Source organism: Sphaeramia orbicularis, chromosome 11 (assembly GCF_902148855.1).
Source record: "Sphaeramia orbicularis chromosome 11, fSphaOr1.1, whole genome shotgun sequence".
In the NCBI taxonomy this organism is placed as follows: domain Eukaryota; kingdom Metazoa; phylum Chordata; class Actinopteri; order Kurtiformes; family Apogonidae; genus Sphaeramia; species Sphaeramia orbicularis.
The window spans coordinates 22,838,743-22,863,436 of record NC_043967.1 but is presented as its reverse complement, the minus strand read 5'-3'; the positions used below and the strand labels follow the sequence as shown (position 1 = coordinate 22,863,436).

Sequence of the window (24,694 nt, the reverse complement as noted above, 5' to 3'; positions counted from 1 at the left end):
TGCATCACAGTGAACAATTTCGAAGTGCCATCCACCATAAACAAATCGTGTGTTTACAAACCGACCCGGGAAGTAACTTGGGCATCTTCGGAATTTTGTCACGACGAGCATTGTGGGAAACGGAGATTCGCACAGCCACCTGACAGCAGCAGCGCGACCATATGGTATTATATGGATGAAAAAAACACATGGAAACGGCTGGAGGAATATGCATAGAAGGAAGGGAGTTCCTGCCGTTTCCGATCGTGTCCTCAGCAGCTGCCGCTGGCTGCGCGAGCCTTCGCTTCCCACAATGCACGTCGCAACAAAATTCCGAAGATGCCTGAGTGACCTCCCGGCTCGTTTGTAAACACATGGTTTGTTTATCGTGGATGACACTTTGAAGTTGTTCACTGTAATGCAAGAGATTCAGGTGAGTAATCACAGAAAGACTTAAGATTCGTGACACTGAGGATAGGACTGAGGTTTGACAGATTTGATGAAAAATTGGTCACGAAAGTCTCCAGCACCTTTAACTGACCGACTGTAAAAAATGATTGTGCCTTGTGTGCATCCAAATTTTATTGTATGAAAGTACAATGACAATAAATTCTCTTATCTTGTCTTACCTTATCTTATCTTATCTTAGATTATCTTATTAAAGTATATGGAAGCCAAGTTATGTTGATGACAGTGATTATGATGATGATATAATAGGACTTACCAACCCATTATAATTAGAAACTTTATTAACAAAGCTGAGATACTACGTTACACTTACGAGTCAATGAGAGATTTCCACAAAGTAAACACACTGGTTCAATGAAATAATGAACGTTATCAAAGTAATGACTAGTATATGAAATTTATTTTCTCAAATTCATATGAAACCTTCTAAAATTGGACTTGTATCTCAAAATAACAGGAAAAAACCCCTACAGATTACTATTTCAATATGATTACATTTTCTCAAAATATTGAAATATTTTCTCCAAATACTGACTCAGTACTTCAACAAGTCATTTATTCTGAGATACGAAGTAAACAACTGGCAGAACTAACTTTTTTTAATTACTTATTTAAATGACAGTGGCACTTCTGTAATGCACACATCTACTGATGAATGATTTTCATTTTTTCCAAAAACAACAAAAAAAACCCCATCAGTCTTAATCATATAATGTATGCATGGTCAGTTCACACTAAACGACTTATAAATGAAAACTAAATAAACACGACTGCAGGTGCGGCTTCGCTAATTTAGCCATTGCTATCTGAACTCTGTGATAATTCAAAAAAAAAAATTTATTTCAGTTAAGCCAATTAAAAAATGAGGCTAAATTACTCTCATCCGGCTGGCAATCAACACCAGCACAAACATTGTAAGCAATTTGCATCATTTATATGATGAAATGATGAAACTGTAGCCAATTCTGCCAGAAGGATTGAGCATCAGGTGCAGATTGCAAGCGGTACGGGTAAATGGCAGATGACTGCTGCAGATGTACGTGTCTTGACAAAGTGTGACGGCAGAAATGTGACAGTGGAAGTAAAACAAAGAAAACTTCATAAACGATAAGCTCACATAATATAAGACACACTGTGCTGCGGCTGTGACCAATGGCTTCTAATCATAGTGAAAAGTGACAAACATGCTGACATTACCTGGTGCACCTGGAGGTCCGACATCTCCCATCTCACCAACTCCTTTGTCTCCTTTCTCTCCCTGGGGTCCTCGTGGTCCTACAGACAAACAACAACACATTTTAACCATGTGACATCTTCATTACTGTCACCCCTGTATAAACATGTGTTCAAAGGGGCTTTTTTAAAGAGCACAGAGTAGGCTTTAGGTCTGATGTTTATGAACTCACAGGAGGTATTTCTCAGAATTATACACAGCTAAAAACAAAGAGTATCTGACCACTTCACTGAGATATAGTTAAGAAAAGTGTAGATAAGTACTGTTACCATATGTAGAAAGATTAACAAAACTTTTGACTTTTAGTTGTATTTGTGCTTGATAGCATTCACATACTAGATTCTTCTTCAGCATATGTTTTACATATTTTATTACAAAATTATATGTTCAGCTTTAATGTAAAAAGTCAACTATAGAAAGGAATAATTCAGGAAAGAGTACATAAAGAGTAAAAAGCCCTTGACAGATTTGATTGACAACGTGCCAGGGTAATAAGGCAGAAGACTGGGCTATCTGTATACATACTGTTGCCCATAAAGTTGAAATAATTTTGATTTCAGACACATTCTTCTTTTTATTCCTATTCATACACATTAGTAATTACCTTTGACCAACTACTGAGTCCCATTTACACTTTATCTATTAAGAATAAATCAGATTGTCACAGTCATTTCAGAAGAAGACGACATATTTTGTTCCAACGTTATGGGCAACAGTGTAATATGTAACCCTATGGGTTCACTTGTGTTTCACAATAGAGTTGCAGAACAAAATAAGTATAGTTTTAAACTCTAAGGTTATATTCATCTAAAAATACTAAAAGTATTATTTGTTAAACTATAAAGTTTATTATGACATGCATATACATTGATTTACTTATGGCATACTTCCAAATGTACCTGGATAAACTAAAGAGTGAACCAAACTATAACTTAGTTCATCATAGAGTCGTATTATAGTTACAGTACAAAAGTAAACTCACGTGTAAACATATACATAAGTGAACTTAATAAAACTAAGTATCTATATAATAAAAGCCAAGTGGCCTCTGTGTGCATGTGTGTATGTGTGTGTGTGTCTGGGGATTCACACAAAATCCAGACAGAGCTGACTGCTGCAGTTTCACATACTTACGTATTTTTGGTCAAGGAACAGACTAGTGAAAACAGCAAGTTGATAGGACCAATATTTTGGGAGATATTATTAATTTTGGAATACAATAGCCTTACAATCATGTTGCTATGGCCAGAACACTTTGGTGGTGACTGGTGGACAAATGCAGTCCTGCATGTATGAATAAACAACAGCATAAAAACTACCACATCTAGAACCCATGGATCCCCACGGGTCAACGCACTAGTTCTTTTTAAATCTATAAAAGATTTCTCACCGGGGAGGCCTTGTCCTCCTGGTCGGCCTTGTCGGCCGATCTGTCCCGGCATTCCAGGAGCCCCTGGGGCCCCTGGATTACCTGGAGTGCCATCTTTCCCTGGGGGCCCTGGTCGACCTGGGGATGCCACCATCTCTACAGGCATCTGCATGCGAGACATGTAGTAGGCCATTCTCTCTGGGGAAAGAACATGAGCAATAAAAAGGCAAATGTTTCTTCAGGGAAGGAAACAGAGGAAATGTAAAACAATGTTTTGACAGAGAAGATGCTGCTTCTGTGTCTGGAAACTGTTGCATTATACTCAGTAAACATTCACAAACAAATGCGTTCCAGAGATTAGTGTGTGCCCTCACCATCAAAGATCTTGATGACCTGCTGGCGGATGAAGTTCCTGATTTCATCATAATTAACCACAGCCTTTGGAAGGTGAGGAGAAGGAGAGGAATTAAAAGGGGCAAACATTAATCAGTGGAGATAATTAAAAAATTCATTATTTACAAGAGCAGATGGAGCTCGTAAGCGCCTCTGGCTACTGTACATGTGTCACCAACTCTCATTTTGTATAATTTGGAGCTGATGTAAAAGTTAAAAATGAAAAAAAAACATCAAGTTAATGTGCTTTAAATAAAACTTTTATAATATCTCACATCATTTCCTGGGGATCCTGGAGGTCCAGGAAGCCCAGGGGGACCCTCTGAGCCTGGGCTTCCCCGTTCCCCTCTGGGTCCCACTGGGCCAATGATGGGCTGTGCATCCTTAGAGTGATATCCTCCACCACCGGGGGGCCCTGGCCTACCTCTCTCCCCTGGAAGCCCCCTCTGGCCTTGGGCCCCTGGCTCTCCCTGGGAGAAAAAGGGAGGGAGACACACAGGTAATGGTTCTGGTACTGGAAATGAAACTAGTGCTACTGCTACATACAATTATTCTCATTCATCACTATGCTGACATATTTGAATATTTGCATAAGTACATAAAATCAAGGTAAGCAAATCAAATATAATCCACAAGTGCCGCAAGTGCAGAAAACATTAGGGTCGCTAGGGTCAATGTGGATTATTTTTGTGGAGGAATGACAAGTTCATCTGAATAGCACACTGTTACACAAAGGCAATTCAATGTGCTTTGCATTTAAAACAGGGTTCCTACATTTTTAAGGTCAAATTCAAGCACTTTTCAGTCACTTCTAAGGGTCATTGTCAAATTTTCCAGCACAGCACCTTATCACTGGGGTAAAATACATATAGACAGGAATACATATAATCATGATTATTTTTTTCACTTTTTATCAGTGATGTACATTGTTTTATGACATAAACGTCTAAAATTATGTTTCATAACAGCAAAAAGTTTAGAAATTAAAGGAAAACACAAAGTTTTATCCAGAAAAGGGAAGCCACTTGGCGTTCTTCAGACACACTCGCACCGAGACAAAAAAAAAAACACATCACAGAGTTAAAATTTTAAAACACAACCTTAAAACTTCAGCATTTTTAATGATTTCAAGCACGTGTACGAACCCTGAAAAAAGCTAAATCAAATGGAAAATAAATACAAAAAGTGCAGATTGTTCATGCAGAAAAAGATGTAAAGAATACCAAGCACTTAAAATAGTGAGAATAATGAGCTGAAAGAATTATTCGTACGATCAAAGACAGTACTAGAGCAGGGAATTAAAGTGAAATAACAAATAGTCCAGGATTTATAGTTTAATCATAGGTGGGAGGGGAGAAGTGTTTTTAACCTGGATTTACAATAGTCTACCTGTGGGGAAAGTCTAGACTGTGCTGGTAGTTTGTTCCAGTTGTGTGCAGATAATCAGCTGAACGATGCATCGCTGTGTTTAGTTTGGACTCTTCTCGTTGACCTGAGCAACACTTTAAAGTCTATTCTGTACTACAAGTCAATATGAAGATTTTAGAAATGGAGTCAAATACTTCACACAGAAATTCTTTGAAGCACCTGAATGTTTCCCTATGTTTTTTGAGTTGCACAAAAAAAAAAAACTTTTAATGATTTTCTTACACAACCGACAGCAAATTGCCGCTTCTCTGCCCCTTATTTGCTTTTCCTGGATGCTGCTTTTGTGCCAAATCCTGTTTACAGTCACCTCTTGACATCAGTTTTGCATCATCACTTCACATCATCACAAGTTTTTCTCTCATCATCCTGAGCGGCCTCTGCCATAACACTCTGAAGTGTGGTGAGGACTTGAAAGGCATGAATGGACTCCAATGAATTTAACCCTTTAACCCCTGAAGTGTGTGGTGAGCGTTCTGAATGTATGATGTATTTTAAATATTCATAAAAATTCAACCGTTGGCGCAATAAGGAAGCTTTCAAAACATGCTCATAGAATAAACCTTGTTCTTTCCATAAACATCAGTGCCCCCCCCACCGCCACCATCTGTGAAATGGGGGGTAAAACACAGAGCATTGAGTGAAACTGACTCACTATAAAAATAGATGGTTTTTTTTTTTTTTTTTTTTTTACATCATTTTCCTTGTTGTTTTTTTGTTTTTCCTGTTGTTTCCAGTGTTATCGTGATTTTCCTTTATTTTTTTTTGCCTGTGTTTTTACTGAGTTTTCACCGTGTAACTACTTTTTGGAGTTCAACCAGGTGGCAAAAAGCAGCTGGACTGATTTAGAAAAAAAGAGCCTCAAAACAAAAGCTACTGAGTCCAAATTCAAATAGTTGTTGTTCAGTGTGTTCCAGTTCACAGAAAGGTTATAATAGTTTTGGATTTTTCATTATAGTTAAATTTAGTTTTGACTTTTTTTTCCCCCTCTAATTCAGTTAATTTTAATTAGTTTTTAGAGCAGGTTTGCTAGTTTTTATTAGTATAGTTTTTTTCTAAATGCTTCGTTTTAGTATTAGTTTTACTTTTTTCCATCTTTTATCTTCCTCGCCATCTTATTTAAATAAATCCCATACAGGACTCTGCTGCTTTCTCCCAACTTTAGTCTCCATGTTTCCAGGTAGAGTGGGCACGAGAAGCCGACTCTAAACGTCAAGTGATGAGAAGTGACGGACCGTGAAGTGCCATAAGCTAAAATTGCTCGAGTAACATAAATTGATTTCATATCAATCCGATATTGACAAAGATGAAAACGAAGGGAATTTTATCCATAATTGTTATACGTTTTAGTTTCGTAAGCACGCAATACAGTTTCAGTTATCGTTTTTCCTTTTAATTAGAGTTTTTATTAATTTCAGTTACCAAAAATGTTTTTTCAATTCTAGCTTTTGTCATTTCATTAGTTTTCGTTGACGATAATAACCTTGGTTTACAGTTCATCATCAATGTCCTAAATCTCTTATTGATGCACATTCTGAATGCCTTATGTAATAAAAATAAAATAAAACTTCCATTTACTCCACCCTGTTTTGACCCTAAAACACACAGCAAAGCAAAACCACTGAAGAAAAGGAACACAAGCAGCTATTATGACCCTGAAACAGTCGCTGAAATAATTCTCAGGGGTTAAAGGGTTAACCAAATAAGCATCACATTTTCACTTTCTTCATCTTTCTGTTTTTACGTGCATTTTTGATTCCACCGATCTGTTTGGAATTGATGCAAAAAAAAAAAGGCCTGCAACTAATGATCTTTCCCCGACTTGAATCATTTATCACTACTATGGTCTTTGCTTCTATCCCTGTAATTATTTTTGCATAATTTAGCACTCACATATAGATAATTAAGTACGTCAGAACAGAGGTTGTTCCGTTACGACAGCTTTTGGTCCATGTCTATATAATAGCAGCAATGCCCACCTTTCAGTATAAGTCAATACAGTCAAAAAGAAGCTATGCTACATTAGCGACAGTGATTTATCGAGGACAAAGCAGCCCATAATGGACGTCTAATGTTTACATGTCACCGACAGACAACCGGCTCTTGAAATAGAGAAGAGGGAGAATAGAGAAGTCCGTTCTTGTCTTTCTCCTCTGTTCTCCTCTTCTGTGCAGCTAAAACCCTGACAATGCCGTCCTGTCAGCGTGACAAATAGCCTCATCTAGCATCTCCCCTCATGCTTAATAGCATTATCCCAGAGGCAGAGAATAACTTTATCACTGTATCCACCTACTGTAAGCCTGCGCCTAAGGAGAAATCCAACAGGCTCCAGCTACAGGAGGCTACCAAATGCGGCCGGCTGCCAGTTTGGAAAAGGGTGAAGTGAGGTGAGGAGGATGGAGGGTGTCAGTGGGAGGGTCGGAGGGTTAGTGAACTGATGACTGTGTTAAGTGCGGGTGCTGAGCGGGCAGAAAAAGGGGAGAGCGAGAGTGTCGACCTGAGCCTCCCGGAGCTAAAAGAAACAGGAAAAAGTGCGCATCTCTCTGTATTCAGACAGTCTGCAGGGAGTAATGGATGGCTGGGGCGTGATGTTCCTGCGTGGCAACACACACTCGCGTATTATTCTGTGCCATGCTGAGTCCGCTTTTACCTTCTGACCTGGCTGCCCGTTGTCCCCTGGTAAGCCTGGCGCTCCCTGTCAGAAACAAAAAAAAGACACATTCATCAAAGGGATGAAATATGTACACATCACCAGATCGATGTCTCCATTATACTTTAATGGGGACAAACACCACACCCAGACATTACTCACATCTTTACCAGCAGCGCCATCACTGCCAGGCTCGCCCTAAAAGACAAAGACAAAGCAGGAAAAAAAGGTTAAGTGAGATATATTGGCAGGCTGGCACTATTCATTTACTCCCTTTAAGAAGGTAAAATTCAGAATGAGCTCAGATGCACTGAAGGATACTGAACGGAACTAACCAAAGCGCCTGGGTGTCCGGGTGGTCCTGGGGGTCCTACCATACCTGGGAGACCCCTTTCACCGGCTTGACCCTTATCTCCTTTTATACCCTTCAAAGAGAGAGAATTCAGCTTTTTGTTAAAGTGTGTATGTATATATTGTATATTTACTTCTATTTCCTGTAGATTTGTATGCAAATCTTGTATTTTTTTCTGCTTTATTAGTGTATTCTATTTATTTTATTTATTGCTTTAATCTCTTCACACTTACTTTCCTTTTTTTGTTTTTTTCAAGAGTGTTTTTCTATATGCATGAGCTATTGTAACCAAGTAACTTCCCTTGTGGATCAAAAAAAGTTTGTCTAAGTTTGAGTCTAAGTCTAAAGTGCCTTTCCACCATGTGGCATCAATACAACTTGATTCTACGTCTCGGTACCAGGTGCTTTGTTTTCCACTTAGCATAGCTGGTTGTCATGGTGACGCTGCATGAAACTGCTGTTGTCTTCTTTTTTTATATAATTTAATTTTTTTCATTTGGAAAGATACTTTACAACAGACTTCTAAGCATATTTGTATACCATGTCTGAAAAATCAACAATGGTAATACATGAAATTTAAGATACATACGTTCCATATAAGTTCTCTGTTTAGAAAAAGCAAAACAAAACAAAGATAACTGTTCTTAAAGGAAGTCTTCCCCTTTTTTTTTTTTTCTTGAAACTGCTGTTGTCTTTACTGCAACACAAGACCTCAAGGAATAATAGAGGATATTGAAGAAAAGCTTTTCTTGATACTTGGTATGTAAAGTGATTTAACAATCCTCTCCAGAGTCAATGATCAGAACTGTCGCCATGGCAACAGTATGGACCAATCAGAACCCAGTATTCGACAAAACCCATGTAAGAAAATTGTTTGCCAAGTGTCACCGTGACATATGAATGTGTAATAGTCACTCTGCAGATATATAATGTCAAATACTGTAATTACCTCCAGTCTACTCATAGTTTTTCTGCTTGATTTTTCCGCTTCAATTTTGAACTCATGCTGTTCAGATTTTCTACTGCTAATTTTGTCAAATTTTATATGGTAAAATATAATTTACTCCAATCATTAGAGACTGTGCCGATTCTACCTTTTGACCACAGTATAAAAAGGAGCCAAGGAAAAGGGAAAAAAATCAACTAAAAGAAAGATTTGGTAACATTTTCTCAGATGTGCCACAATATGAGTTAACTTGACTCAAAGTTTTGAATGACACAGAAAAAAACAGATCAAAGGTTCCAAAAGACAGAGCTGTGTGAGCTGTTTTGTGAAATGTGAACAAGGATGAGACAATTCTTTCTGGCAAATAACAAATGCAAATACAGTTTTTTTCAAATCCAGTTTTTAAAGCTGCGTATAATGTTTGCCATCAATTTTTCATCAAATTTGTAAAACCTGACTAATAGCCTATGTATCCCGAATCTGTTAGTCTTTCCATGATTACGCACCTGAATCACTTTCCTCCCGGTGAACAACTTTGAAGTGTACTCCACCACAAACCGTCTGTTTGTTTACATACCAAACTGATATGTCACTCAGGCCTTTTTGGAAATTTTGTTGAGAACTGCATTGTGGGAATGGGAATTCCACGCAGCCGCAGTATGGCTGCAGCGGCAACAAATACGGAAACGGCTTCATTGCTTCTTGCTGCTATGTGGAATTCCGAAAAGGCCTCAGTGACGGTTTGGTTTAGGTTTGGTACATAAACAAATTGATGGCTTGTGATGGAGTACACTTTGAAGTTGTTCACCATGAGGGAAGGGATTCAGGTGCATAATCACGCAAAGACTAACAGAAGATTCGGGTTTTACAGATTTGATGAAAAATTGGTGACAAATGTCATATGCTGCTTTAATAATGCCTCAGTTTAGTTTAAACTCAGTGGGCATGAGCCTACAAAATATTTGGTGAATGGAAATCCATAAATTGAAAAGTAGTTGAGATAAGTTGAGCCAGTACCAAGTAGTGGAACAGCGCTGTTGTATTGTATCACCTCTGTTTGCACCAGAACAATTAAAAATTTGTATTTTCACACAATAACACACAAAGAGTTGAAAATATTAATTTGTTCACTTTCCTTGAGGCATATTAATTCAAGCTTGTAAATATTTAAAGGAAAATAGGTTACCCTTATCTATAGTCACCTTTCTGCATTATTTCTTCGCAGTAGCTTCTGCAATTATTTACTGAAATCCTAATTAATGTTTACATGCTCTGTTTATCTAATCATTACCTAAAGTATATTTTTAGCTGCTGAAAGAACCTATTTTCCCTTGGGAATGTCAAAGGATCTCAAATGTTATTATAACAACATGCATCACTTACCACTCCTGACTGTCCAGGAGGACCTGGTGGTCCAGCTGGACCTGGAGGACCCTGTTTGGGAAAGTTCAAATGCATTATATACTGTTTTACAACATAGAATTGTTCATACAAAGGTATGGCAAGGTTTTAAACGTGGAAAACTCACAATATGGCCTTGGGGTCCAGGTCGTCCCAGAGCTCCTGGAGTACCGGGATCACCCTGGAAAGGTCACAGATTGACCTTTAGAGTCCTCCAGGGATACATTTATTCTGACATATATATATATAACCCTAACCCTAACCCTATGCAATGGCTTTAGGCATATATGCATAAATTACTGATGTGCTATCCAGGCAGATGTTGTGACAGCAAACAAAAATACTCACCTCATGTCCTGGTCTACCTGGTGCTCCAGGAGGCCCTGCAGGGCCAGCCTCACCCTGGTGGAATAAACATAAAAGGACACGGTAGTACAGAAAGCATAAAAAAGAATCATGTCATGTTTCATAGAATTTGAAATAACAAAGGTTTCATGCACCACCATTGTAAAGATTGGAACTCCATGTCCTATGACTGGCTAACAGCTGGCACTGAGCACAAGCTATTTTGCTGCCCATGTTTACTTTTTAATACGACTAAGCGGACATGGGATGATTCTGGATTTTGCAGTCTGAACAGCTTCACCAAGGCACCATATAATGTCAGGAGTACATCTGAAAACATTTGGTCAGTGTCGGGTAGATTTATAGCTGGACAGGCAGAGGAAATGTGAGACCAGCATCTAGAATGAGAGCGTCAGATGGAAGCAGGACATCCTGAAGCACTTTATTGACTGCATTCTCTGTATCTGTATCTTCCTCTCAAAGCAGATCTTTCCAGAGGCAGAATTCTGGTGTTTGATGGAGAACCACGGTGCACAGTTTGACCTGGACAGACTCAAAGCTGAGTTAACAGTCCTGTATAACATCTCAAACTATAAGTAGAAGTGATCTCCTAGAGTAGAACAGTCTGTGGAGACAGTTTGACTGAACTTTATACACTCACATGCCTTATCTTAACAATCTGAGTGTCTACAGCACAGGTGTCAAACATACAGCCCGTGGGCCAAAGCTGGCCTGCCTAAGGATGAAATGGGATGGATGAAATTGTGAAATGCAAAAATTAAACTCAAAACACTATCAATCAAGGATGTCAAAATCCTTTTAGTTCAGGTTCCAGATACTGGCCAATTTAATCTAAAGTGGATCAGACCAGTAAAATACTAACATAATAACATATACAGGGTGGGGAAGCAAAATTTACAATATTTTGAGGCAGGGATTGAAAGACAGTGTATGACCAATTAGTTTATTGAAAGTCATGAGAATTTATTTGCCACAAGAAAATGTACATAATAGAAAATGTTTTTATTCTATGTGTCCTCCTTCTTTCTCAGTAACTGCCTTCACACACTTCCTGAAACTTGCGCAAGTGTTCCTCAAATATTCGGGTGACAACTTCTCCCATTCTTCTTTAATAGTATCTTCCAGACTTTCTCGTAATAGTTTTGCTCATAGTCATTCTCTTCTTTCCATTATAAACAGTCTTTATGGACACTCCAACTATTTTTGAAATCTCCTTTGGTGTGATGAGTGCATTCAGCAAATCACACACTCTTTGACATTTGCTTTCCTGATTACTCATATGGGCAAAAGTTTCTGAAAAGGTATGGATAATAGTGTTAGGTATGATTATGACATCAATATATGTTTGGTTTCAAAGCAACTGATGTAGTGCCTGCTGAGAAAAAACAATTAAATGTTCATGGTAAATTTTGCTTCCCCACCCTGTACATAATGACACTTCCACATTTTTCTCTTTGTTTTAGTATAAAAAAACATAAAATTACATGAAAATGTTTACATTTAGAAACTATTCTTTCACCAAAAATGGGAACAATCTGAGCAAATATGAACAACCTGAAATGGCTTAAGAGAAGTCAGTACAATTTTAACAATATTTTTCCTGTTATTAAATGTTTTCTGTATTTGTAGATCTACTGTGATCTGTAAGTTGTGATGCACATGTGTAAATGATAAACAGAGGGATAATATTGTTAAAATTGCTCTTACATTTTTAATGAAACTTTGTGATGTAAACATTATTATAATGTAATTTTACTTTTTTTCCACTGCTATTATTTTACTGGTCCAGCCCATTTCAGGTCATATTGGGCTGAATGTGGCCCCTGAACTAAAATGAGTTTGAAAGCCCTGGTCTACAGCCTCTGTGAAGCGCTCATATTCAGCTCTCGAACAGATAAAAAACTATGCGAGGAACACAACTGGACAAACACGGCTGCCTCCTTTGGTCTTTCTATTGAGAAAGAGCTCCTGAATCAACTGAACTACAGAAAAAGACTTTATTTACAAGTGACAGGTGATTATTTTACTATTGGAGGAGTTAGTTTACATCTGACATTTTCCATAATTGTATATGCCTGTGTTGGCTGTACTGTGTGTAAGATCTTGGCCTGTGGTTTAGTATTTCTTACTGATGGTCCTGAAAACCCACAGTACACCACCGCTTTAAGGTGACACAAAGACACGGTGTGATGGCAAAGTGAAGAGTTAGTGGCTAACCTTCTGTCCGGGGAACCCAATGTGGCCGGTTTTCCCTTTGAATCCCTGAGGAGAGACATCAAACAGAATAAAGATTGGTACAGTATCAAAATTCACTGAGTCGAGGCTGCCAACGAAACAGGCAGACATGTCTTTGAAATCCTTAACACCTGCTCTTGGGTGGAACACAAACTGAAATACAGAGGAGAGAGAGGGACATAAAAAAGAAATGAGAGCCAGTAACTTGTTTCTCCAATGAAGATAAGTGCAGTGTTTGAGTATATCTGCCATGTCGCTATACAAGACACAGAGTCTGGAAGATCTGAGCACAACATCAGAAGATGAGACATTTCAGCTGGGAGCTAAACACCAGAACAGAACGGAATGGAACAGAACAGACTGGAATGGAATGGAATGGAATGGACCAGAACAGACCAGAACAGACCAGAACGGAACAGACCAGACCAGACCAGACCAGAATAGAACAGAACAAACCAGAACAGAACAGAACAGAACAGACCAGACCAGACCAGAATAGAACAGAACAGAACAGACCAGAATAGAACACAACACAACACAACACAACACAACACAACACAACACAAGAGACCAGACCAGAATAGACCAGACCAGAAGAGAACAGAACAGACCAGATCACACCAAACCAGACCAGAAGAGAACAGACCAGAACAGACCAGAACACAACACAGCACAACACAAGAGACCAGACCAGAATAGACCAGACCAGAATAGACCAGACCAGAATAGACCAGAACAGACCAGACCAGACTAGATCAGACCAGACCAGACCAGACCAGACCAGAACAGACCACAACAAGACAAGACAAAACAGAACACAACACAACACAACAGACCAGAACAGACCAGACCAGACCAGAACAAAACAGAACAGAAAAGAACAGAACAGAACAATAACAACACTCAGTAATCATTGCACATTCCACAGTAGTACAGTGGTAAGTGCCAGTGTGAGTGAGGTGACTGACATATCAAGTATACTGTATAAGTGCTGCTAATTTGCATTGCTGGTGAAAAAAAAATGCAAAGGCCAAGGCTCGGGATGATTATATGGTGCTAAAACTCCTCTCTACACATATGTATGAATTTTAAATCCACAAGTCAAGTCACAATTTCAAGGGCACAAACAATTCACCCTTATTTATTATTGCTTTCCAAAAAACAGCTTTTAGGCAGACGTTCAATCAGAAAGTTTTAGTCATGCGGGTTGATTTGCATAATGGTTTGCTGCTTGTGAATCTGAAGGTGAGTCGTGTTTCTCACGGCGGCTCAATACAAATGCAGGGAATAAGAGGTTTGGGCTCCATGCTGTGTGTAGCACATGATTGCATCCCTGATCTAATGTCTCAATGAGTGTCAGACCCACAAGTGAGGAAGAATTTGTTGGAATTAACCCATAAAGACCCAAACAGCCACTGCCAAACAAAAACATCCATTGATCTAAAATGTTTAAAAACTTTTGAAGCACTAAACCTATTGATACGTTGAAATAATTAGTGTAAAATGCAGTTTGTCATCTTGTCACGGTCATCAGATATGACCTGTTTGGATGTTCAGAGGCTCCGTAGTGAACATGGAAACACTCATCTTCTACAACACTGATTCACCAGTAAAACCCATGGAGTTGGCTCAATGACAGTGGATGGAGACACTTGTTTTATGTTCAGTTAATGATATTTTTGCTGAAAAAGTCACTTTTTTATCAGAGTTCTGTTTTTGATATAATATCTCTCAACCTTAAACTGAACTTTTATGAACATCTACATGATCAGTACATTAAATGTAGGAAAATGCCTGATTTTCACCAAAAAAAAAAAAGCTAAATACAGAGGATAATATTATAACAAATGGTGAGAAATCACTTAGGAAAAGTTAAACATAAGAAAAATTAAATTCGGAAGTGCCACAGAAGTAGTCTTTATGGGTTAAATAAAAGTTATTGGTATTTTTGGCCAAATGGATGTTTTGCTTTCAGTCATTATTTTAAATTAAGACTCATGTTGGATTTGATTAGAGCCTGTTTTGGAGATGAATAATGGAAAGGGTGGTGTTTTTGCGGACCATCTTTTAATGTCTTCCAGTGACATTTTTAAAATATAAATTTGGATTAATGGAGTTGTATTTCTTTGAAACCTGCTTTTAGTTATTGTTGTCATGTAACATTTTCAATTTGTTGTCTTTAATTTATTTTCAGCAAGTTTCAATTGTGTTCAAAATTTTCAAACAACTGTAGTTGTTTGACACTTGCTAAGCACTTAGGGCCTTGACAGGTTCTTAAATTTGCAATCAAATTTCATCACATCATGATTATTTAAACACAATTATGTAAAACTGATTTGAATTGTGTTGAAATTTTGATGTTAATTTTATTTTTCAGTTTGGTTTTACAAAGTTTGAAAAGTAGTTTTAATGTTATTTTCGCTTAATTTTTTTATTTTCATGTTTGTTTAATTTAGTATTTTACTTTTTCCGATTGCTATGAGGTTTCTCTTACTTTGAAGAACATGAAAATCAGAGAATGGAATAATTCGTAATATGAAAAATGCCATTCTTCAACCTTCGGCAGACCTTGATAGTTAAAAAAAAAAAAAAAAACTTTCAAGGCTCAGCATATAAGATATAGGGGACTTACAGACATGTAATAAGAGAAAGTTATTCACTTTTAGACATATTTTATACACATTTATGTGAAAAAATTTTATTTTGTCAGAATTAGCATAGCAATGATTGAGTTGTGGTCACAGAGATCCTGAACTTCTAATCACTAAATTCAGTTCATCTTAAGAGTTCCCATGAATGAATTTGCAGAAATTTCATAAAATTTCAGGCATTCCTGAAATATATTGTAAAAATGGGTGTGATAGACGCTTAACTAAACATCTTAATAATCTTTGGCTGATTTCGAAATGCAATGAAACTGTCTAAGCCTGAAGAAATAGGTTACACATGATAAACAGAAAAAAATTTATCCAGATTTTGTGCAATGGTCTAATTGAAAATGCATGGTTTAAGAACAAATACAACATAACTCACCAATATCAAACAAATAAAAAGTGATTAACAGCCAAATAAGGCAATTTGTTGAGGTGATTTGCTTTGTTTTAAGGAGCATTTATTCATTTAGTCCTTTTGATCCAGTGTGCTGTTCTCTATTTATTTCCTCTAAGTTTATGTTGTACTGAATCATAAGAGGTTGTGTTTTCATGTCAAATTGGTGATACTTACAGGGATTCCTCGTGGTCCTGCTGGGCCTGCAGGACCGAGCTCTCCCTGTCAAAGACAAAGCAATGATAAGGTCAACCCTGACAGGGATGACATTGACGATGCAAACTGTAATATATGTGCTTAACTGCTTCGGATATGTGTGTGCATGCCTGTATAGGAGCCAGTGTGATGAATGTGTATAACTTACCCGCAGCCCTGGTTTTCCATCTTTCCCATCTATTCCTTCGATGCCAGGAGGGCCCTTTCATTGCAAACATAGTCAGAGAGTGCACATTAGGAAAGATGAAACGATGCACTGGGTCAAATTTGGAAAATAAACATGCATGTACCATCAGCCCTGGGGAGCCAGGAGCGCCCGGGGGTCCAGTTGGTCCTTGAGATCCAGGAGCACCATCATTTCCCTTTGAAAGAGACAAAACAGAGAATGAAAACCAAAAACAAACACCTTATTTTTGAAGATTCATAAAAATTATAATGTATGATGTAAAACACAGTCAGAGACAACTGAATAGATATAGTAGATTCAGCTCAAGGACAGAAAAGAGTGTTTTTACTCTGTAATTACACATATCATCATATAAACAGTATACATTGTATGACTACAATCCAGACACTGAGTATCAAGAAGTTCGCTGAACCGACTGAGGCGTAATCCAAATGATTATATAAGCACATATACACATTCTTATCAATTTAAGCTGCCTTCCAGAAAGGAGATAAGAGGAAGAAACACTTATAACTCTCAACAAGATTGCATTTCTTTTTAATATAATTCTTAACTTTTGTGTAATAAACTTAAAATTACCTTTCAGATCACATTTTCTGTGTTATATTGAAAAACACACATCTGTGCTAAGTGTGGAATTGCTTCATTCTCACCTTTTCACCTTTAAGCCCAGTGTGTCCTTCTCTTCCAGTTTTGCCAGCGGGACCTGGTGCACCCTACAAACAGAAAAACAATATATAGATCTTGTATATATTTAATACATGGCTGCCTCCAATATAGTACTGAAGCATATACATACAGGTGGTCCTGGGAATCCTGGTGATCCTTGGAAGCCCTTGAAACAAAAAGAAAAACATGAATAGATCAAAGTTTGTTCCTGACAGCTGCTGTTTTCTCTCATGTGTTTGTGCATATGTGATCTGCTTACCTGTTCGCCTTTGGGTCCTAGTGGCCCTGCAGGTCCTGTGTCTCCTTTAATGCCCTGCAGACACACAAGGACTCAAACTTTGAAGTAGAGAATATTTCTAACGTGTAATGAAAAATGTAACACCGGGCTTGCATGATGTCTATGATAATGCAAGTACTTTAACTCCATGTTTGTCACTCTCAATTGAAAATCTATAGACTTAAAAAGTGGGTTTTACACATTTTCTGATCTTAGGGGGGGGGAAAAAATCAAATGAGCATGGCTTATTTTAAAAGATGCACTGGGTTTGTGGGTTATTCAATGAAATGTATCATCAGTCATGTTTATCTTGTATTCTTTTTCCAGAAGAACATCTTCTGACACAAAATTGAATTAAATTTTCCCCTTTGTATCAACTTCAGTCTAGTTACCTAACCCAGTTTTGATGTCAGAGCATCAGAAGTACAATAAAGTAGATCAAGAAATGGTTGGTGGGTGGAGTATTCCTCCTTTTAATGTCGGCCATTAGAAGTTATGATAAAATACTGACCGGTGAGCCTGCCTGTCCTTGGTACCCAGGGTTACCAGGAGGACCCTAAAGAGAAGGATGTGTTAGTAATATATAGCTCGAGCTGCAGATTGTTCATTACATAACAAGGCTGTTGCGACATACTGATTCTCCTTTATGGCCAGCACTTCCTGGGCTTCCACGTTCACCTTTCAGCCCCTGAGAAATACAAATGGGCAGTTAATCGATGTCACGTATCAGTGTAACCATCCATCCATTATAGCTGTCAGATTGTTGTCAATCCCACAGTTCCTTTATAACGAGAAGGTGAGAATGATTTACAGGCAGTCCGGGTGGTCCCATGGTTCCTGGATACCCAGGGGTTCCTGGAGGGCCCTGAGGTAAGGATCACACAGTCAATCACCCACGAAAACCAATTATTTTTCTACATGTTATAATTTCATGGAAATTGATTGGCAGATGCAGTACTTACCTGCTCACCCTTCATTCCTGCAAGTCCCGGTGACCCTCGCTCACCCTGCTGACCCTGAGAATGACAGGCATGAGAAATGTTTAGTAAATGAGGTAGAGGATGTAATATCTATGTCTGTGTAAGACACTCCCACGGCGGAAATGAACCAAGGACAAGGTGAGTCAATATCAAGTGGAGGAAACGGCTACCTGCCTCGTACAGCTTCCCTCTGGGACTGCCTGTCCTCTGCTCTACACCTCTAGGAGCCTTCAGGATAGTGATTTAGGTATGTGATGCTGATATGCAGAGTCTGATCACTGCCTCAAGAAATCGACTGGCGAATACATTTTTTCGCCACAAATGACACAGATATTTTTTAAAACTGCTGACTATCTTTCTGCTTCCCCCACTTTCCTCCCTTCATTTCTTATTCCAGTGCAAAATCAGGTGCAAACGTGTCAGAGACATGAAATTAATTCAATAATGTATTGCTTTTAAATCTTTAATCAAACATATTTGTATATTTGTATTGTTTATGTGAGCGGATACTTATTAGTATATGTTTTCTCAATGTCACGCATTGCATATTGGATTTTCCTATTTCTCCATAGTCCATATACAATGGTTTTAAAAGTATAATTAGATTCCTTTTTTTCCTGTTTTAGTATCCTGTGTGTGCCTCCCTTTGTGTATATATTCATGTAGTAATTTCCTTCATGAATTAATAAAATATCTGAAAGCCCAGTGGTCTCACGGATCTATGGAAAACATATACTTACAGTAATAGCATACTCAGTGCTGGTATGACAAAAAAATTAATATACATGTGTGACTGTGATTTGTTGCCTAGCAACAGCTGCTGTATGCGGAAGACAGATGAGCATGGAAGAAAAGGAAATGAGAACTTTTATAAAATGACTGAATCCAAAATTGTCAGAAGAAAAAGAGGAGGATCACGTAATTACTTAAAATTGTGTAAATTATATGTGTGAAGTAGATGCTTAGCTAAGTTTGTGTTAATATGTTTTGTCCTTATTAAGTAAATAAATAAATGTAACTCCTAGGAGGGCAAAATGTCAGTATGAAACACAAGGTTTAATAGTATAATTACTTTAATTAGGGAATAATAACTGAGGGTTCAATTAAGAGAAAGTAATTACCAATTGATCACAGAGAGAAGAAGTAATTAGATGCTGATCATTGTAAGTAACTTCCCGAACATTGAATATGAGTAATATATTCACTCCAAGGCTCACGTGTCACCCCTTCCTTTGCATAAACAGACACCCCGACACACTGCTCACAGCTGAGGCTAACACCTGCTGTAAAGTGCTACTATCCTGCAAATGGGTTCCATGCAGCGCTCACACAGCTCATCCATTTAGCATCTCTATGTTACTAAAACAATAAATCTGCGTGAGGATGAAGAGAAAGAGGGAGAGGGAGGACTCTGCCTGCAAAGCAGCCCCACTCTCCATCACTTAGACGGCGGAATAATTGAGCAACTGGAAAAAAAGACAACCAAATCATTTCCTCATCTCAAATAACTTTCATTACAAAGCAGAGGAAAAGAGGCTGGGGAGGGGAGGGGAAGGGATACTAAGATGGCCTAGTCAAAGACTGCTTCATTTAAAAGGGAAAGGATCTATATTCGAGATGAAAATCCAAAAGGAATGATATGAAAGATATTCAGATATTGAAAGAGTCGGAGGTAGAAAATGATGAAAAATTAAACTTACAGGTAAACCAGATGGACCCTGAGGACCGGGGAAACCAGGAGGTCCCTGCGAAGAGACAGCATTAAAAAAGCATGATTAAAAATGCAGTGAATGATATCACAGAAGAGCTCACGGGATCTTTCTTTAAGCCAGGATTTAAAAGGTTTATGTGTAAGGCTATGATGTACAATGTTTTCAGTCAGACCAGCAGGTGGCTCTGTGAGCTCATGGAAAAGTGATGAGCATAAGCCCCTCTGAAGATACTGGATATCTTAAGCTTTGAGAGACTAAAATCCTACAGTGCTGTCCTAAAATCAGGAAAAATCAAATCTTTTCATTCACAGAAGTAATGCCAGACTGTTGTAAGGCAGTGAGAGCAATGTACTTCAAAGCTTCAAATGTTTTCTTGAGCTTTGAAATGGGAAAAAGAGTGTCTCATTGGCACATTTGTGTATCAGATGGGGACTTTACAGTAAGAGTCCATTTCTTCAGCTTCTCAGTCTTGCAATTAACAAGGGAAAATGTCTCTGCAACGATTTGTGTCAAACTAGTCAGTGACCATATCTGGATTTTTCTACCAGAGGGTTATGGTTGAGTCACCTCATGTGGTTAAACAGCGGAAAATACTGTACGTTTCCAAGTCTGAGGTTTGATAAAGCCTCACCATGCTTCCTGGTAGTCCAGCGTGTCCTCTCTCACCTGGTACACCCTGTAATACAATACAACACAGATAGACATTAATGTGGAAAGAGTTTTTATTGTATTAAATTTTTCATGAGTTTTTATTTTGATAGTTTTCCAGTTTGGTTCTACTTGTGATGTTGTGATTTTCATCCTGATAAATTTACTAATTTTCTTTTATTTTCCAATTGCTAGGAGAAAAGTCTTAATTTGAAGGGGATGAAAACAGTAGGATGAAAGAATTCATGATATTAATCATACTTATTAACCCCAAAAGACCCAGAACTACTTTTCTGTCAACGTCCAAATGATTTTTATCTCCAAATCTAATCTTTCTTGAGTGAGCTGTCACCATTGATTAAAATATTATCCTCTGGATTTTACATTTTTCTGTGTTAATCATGTATTTTCTTATATTTAATTCAGTGGTCGAGAAGATGTTCATAAAAGCTCATATATGAAAATATATGATTAAATAAACATGAAAACAAGAGTCTACATGTTGCAGAAGATGACAGTATTTTGATATTCACTACGAAGTGTCTATTCGTCCAAATGGGTTATATTTGATGACCTTGAAAGGACGACAAACTGCATTTATATCTATTGATAGGGTTAGTGGTTCAACAGTTAATTAAACATTTTAGATCAGTAGATGCTTTTGGTCGCTGGTTGTTTTGGTGTTTATGAGTTAAAATTGTTCAACCCACCAGCAGTTTGCGAATTAGCAAAAATCATTAAAGGTCTAGTGTGTAAAATATGCTGGTATTTAGAGTAATGTGAGTATATTACAAATAATTATGTTTACATTAGTGTACTAGCCCCTGAATTGAAGTCTACTGTAGCTCAAAATGGACTTCCTCAGCAGGTTTCATCCAGAATTCAGGTGCATTACCATCACTTTGTTTTGTAATTTTAAGGAAATTTACTGTCTGCATCTAACCCCTATGTCCCTGGATGGAAACCATCTGAAACAGTGGGCTGTCACTGGCACCAATTCCAGATTATGCCAGTACCATGCAATTAGAAAATCAACTCATCAGATATAGCTTTATTAGAGAAAACCAGCACGATACAAGGAGAATAAGCAAACTGTGCACATAAAAAGCCCTGCTGTGACCAGGGATTGAACCCAGAGCATTCTTGCTGTGAGGCAATAGTGTAAACCACTGATCCACCATGCTGTCAAAATCACATTGGTCATAGTGAAAACTACTATTTTTTTTTATTTTCCTACAACTTCATTTTAATCTCAGTTTTCATAAACTTCAATAACCCTGATGAAAACACACAGACTCACTTGCTCGCCCTTTAGTCCTGGTGATCCGGGCATTCCTGGAACTCCTGGTGTTCCTGCACAGGATTGGTCACCCTGCTGAAGAAATGTGAAATAAATAAACCAGAAAATGTGCACATGTATTTTTGCGACTGCTTATATTAGAGTTGGGCTGCATGCCCGTATACGCCATGTGACAGAAGAAATATTTCGACTAGATAAGATCGACATGATTTGTACATCAGGACTCTTTATTACGTCAAAACCAGGAACAGTATTTGCTGCATTGGCACGGACATTGGACTGGATGTAACATGATAAGACAATTGAAAAAAGGGTGATTTACTTTGACAGTGTTATTGTTCTCACTTGGATTTTGCAAAAGGGTTCCTACAGGTTTCTACAAGTTAAATTAAATACTTTTTAAGACTACTTAGAACAGCCTATGTCACAGCCATACGGGCAAAAATGTGTGAGTCCTAGAATTTAGGAAAATTTATTTATTTACATCCACAGAGACTGAATATTACATACATACTGTACACAGAAGTGAATGTTCTGTGATCATTTCTCACCGGGGGCTGCAAAATTACCTATAACACTGGTCAACAACAAATTTATTGTTTAAGTTTTTTGAGCTGATTTAGGATAATTTTGGTGTGCTGAATCCAAAACTCACATTAATTTTGCTCAATCAGGTCAACTTTCAGAACTATGCTACATATTGGCTTTTTAACATTTTTGCTTACATTTATGGGCATTTTCACATCATATGATACAAAATTCTTTCATATTTCTTGCAATAAACGAGTTCTGAAGATTTTACTTTTGCCAATTTAGGATTAATGTTTTTTTTAATATTACAGGTGAATGAAATGGCTTCGACTAGAAGATCTTGCAAAAATAAGCCTGACGTATTCTGCTACATCTGCGGTGAATACACCATTGTATCTAACAGGAATCAAGTCACAAGTTTCATTTTCATGCTTACCAATCTTATTTTGGTATTAATTATTATATTTTGTGAGAAGATCAAATTTTTCAAAATCAAATTAGCAAAAAAAACCTGACCTGATTGAGAAAAACAGATGTAATTTTTGGATTTAGCGGTGCAAAATGGACCTACTTCAGTTGAAAAAACCTAGACAACTTGCAAAAAACATTTTTTTGTAACCCAGTGTAATCAGTTCGGTTCCTAATTTCAATATAAATTCACAGGTTGAAACAGGTGGAACTGAGTAGACTAACATTACTTTCTTTATAGTTTAGAAATTTCCCACACATTTAAACACAATACAGCGAACAACTTCATGGCAACATCACTCAAGACTGACCATATCAATGTGATACCTTTTACAAACTTTTTTAAAAGGGGTCATATTTTGCTAAACCCACTTTTATCAGTCTTTGGTACATTTATTTGTGTATTTGGACCCTAATAATTTAAAAAGTTTGAATTTGAACCCTCTAGGTGCTGCAAAGCTATTTATAATTTCATTTTGGCAAAAACTGAGTGGATTTCTACATTCTGTTTCTATTCCTTCTTAATTTGTTACGTTTTATAACTAGTTACGTCACGACATTTGCACATATAAGGTCAAGACTTCTGATAAACTCTCTGAGTACGGCATAATTGTTTATCAGCAGCAGCGGTTGTAGTCCATACTGAAAATACTGTATGTCCATACTTCGAGCCAATTACCTAAAATGTTCAGTTGTTGGCTGTATTTATGAACACAAGTGGCTGAACGGGACAGAGCAGCATGGTCAACAACTTGGAGGGGGTGGTCATGTGCATTTAAAGGGCCAGCGCTCAAAATGACCTTTCTGGTGTCATTACTCAGAAATAGGTTTGAAGATGGACCTGTGGAGTTGAATTTATGAAGAATTCAGACCCAAACATAGCATTTACAGTTTATGTAGACAACAGGGAAATGTTTTAAAATGCATAATTCCATTTGAAAAAGCAAAATATCACTCCTTTAAGGTATTAAATGCAGATTTGTAAATTCAAGACTTTTTAAGACCCCGTGGGAACCCTGTTGCAAGAATGTTGTTTTTAGCATAAAGAATTTCATCGCATTTTGAAGAATGATTATTATTGTGACATATGCTGCGATATATAATTACGCACAGGATGTTGTCACACAAGTTTTTAGCATTTTGACCTTGGGACATATATACATGTTGCAAGGATGTCTTCACAAAATTACAGTAATTTAAGCTGACCACTGCTTGTGTCGCCTGCTCCCTCTGCAGTCTCTCCAAACACTGCAAGCAGACAGGAGAATATGTGATCAGAGTAATGTCTTTCTGCTGGCATATGATGTCAGACTAATAACTACTCACATCAAGCCATGCAAACCCAAACACAATGCAAAATGAGAGGTTGTCATTTTGCATAAAGCAGCAGAACAACAAAAACGGTAATTGTACTATTAGTGACAATTCATATGATTCTAATTTCGGAGAATCATATGGTTGAGCTGAGAATGTTTTGTCCACTCCCTCCCAGTCTCACCAAGTCACAGCTGTCCAAGGGGGTTACACCAGGCTTGCCCTGATCTCCTTTTTCTCCCTTGGCACCTGACATGCCTGGTACCCCTGGTAACCCTTGGGAACAGCCCCCATCACAGCCCTCCTGTGTTACACAACATACAGAATACACACAGATACAAACATGCAAACACACACACACACACACACACACACAGATCAACAGTTTTTTATTTTAAAAACTGGTAAATTATGAGGAACGTGAAATCAGTAACACCCTCATTCCCCGAAGTGTGTCTTTTTTTGCTGATGAACTTACGTCTCCAGCAGAGTCTTGAGGCAGCTGCTGTAGTCCAGCGGGCATCTA

The 24,694-nt window shown here is 37.8% G+C and overlaps 1 protein-coding gene across 8 annotated transcripts in view; it reads right to left on the bottom strand.

Annotated features, from left to right (window-relative positions):
* Positions 1–24,694, bottom strand: part of col16a1 (collagen, type XVI, alpha 1) — a 144,569-nt gene that overhangs the window by 2,293 nt on the left and 117,582 nt on the right. For 3 of the 8 annotated variants that reach the window (XM_030147679.1, XM_030147677.1, XM_030147682.1), the window contains 27 exons: positions 24,647–24,691; positions 24,353–24,472; positions 24,061–24,102; positions 21,856–21,930; positions 20,539–20,583; positions 19,896–19,940; positions 18,178–18,231; positions 18,027–18,080; positions 17,850–17,903; positions 17,727–17,771; positions 17,198–17,251; positions 17,069–17,104; positions 16,923–16,985; positions 16,373–16,444; positions 16,231–16,284; positions 16,044–16,088; positions 12,801–12,845; positions 10,566–10,619; positions 10,345–10,398; positions 10,200–10,250; positions 7,854–7,943; positions 7,681–7,716; positions 7,519–7,563; positions 3,719–3,913; positions 3,425–3,488; positions 3,072–3,248; positions 1,645–1,722 (listed from right to left, as the gene is read on the bottom strand). In XM_030147679.1, the coding sequence (XP_030003539.1) occupies positions 1,645–1,722; positions 3,072–3,248; positions 3,425–3,488; positions 3,719–3,913; positions 7,519–7,563; positions 7,681–7,716; positions 7,854–7,943; positions 10,200–10,250; positions 10,345–10,398; positions 10,566–10,619; positions 12,801–12,845; positions 16,044–16,088; positions 16,231–16,284; positions 16,373–16,444; positions 16,923–16,985; positions 17,069–17,104; positions 17,198–17,251; positions 17,727–17,771; positions 17,850–17,903; positions 18,027–18,080; positions 18,178–18,231; positions 19,896–19,940; positions 20,539–20,583; positions 21,856–21,930; positions 24,061–24,102; positions 24,353–24,472; positions 24,647–24,691 (1,792 nt within the window). The remainder of the gene's footprint in view (positions 1–1,644; positions 1,723–3,071; positions 3,249–3,424; positions 3,489–3,718; positions 3,914–7,518; positions 7,564–7,680; positions 7,717–7,853; positions 7,944–10,199; positions 10,251–10,344; positions 10,399–10,565; positions 10,620–12,800; positions 12,846–16,043; positions 16,089–16,230; positions 16,285–16,372; positions 16,445–16,922; positions 16,986–17,068; positions 17,105–17,197; positions 17,252–17,726; positions 17,772–17,849; positions 17,904–18,026; positions 18,081–18,177; positions 18,232–19,895; positions 19,941–20,538; positions 20,584–21,855; positions 21,931–24,060; positions 24,103–24,352; positions 24,473–24,646; positions 24,692–24,694) is intronic. The other 5 variants (XM_030147678.1, XM_030147680.1, XM_030147681.1 and 2 more) reach the window with 5 other exon arrangements.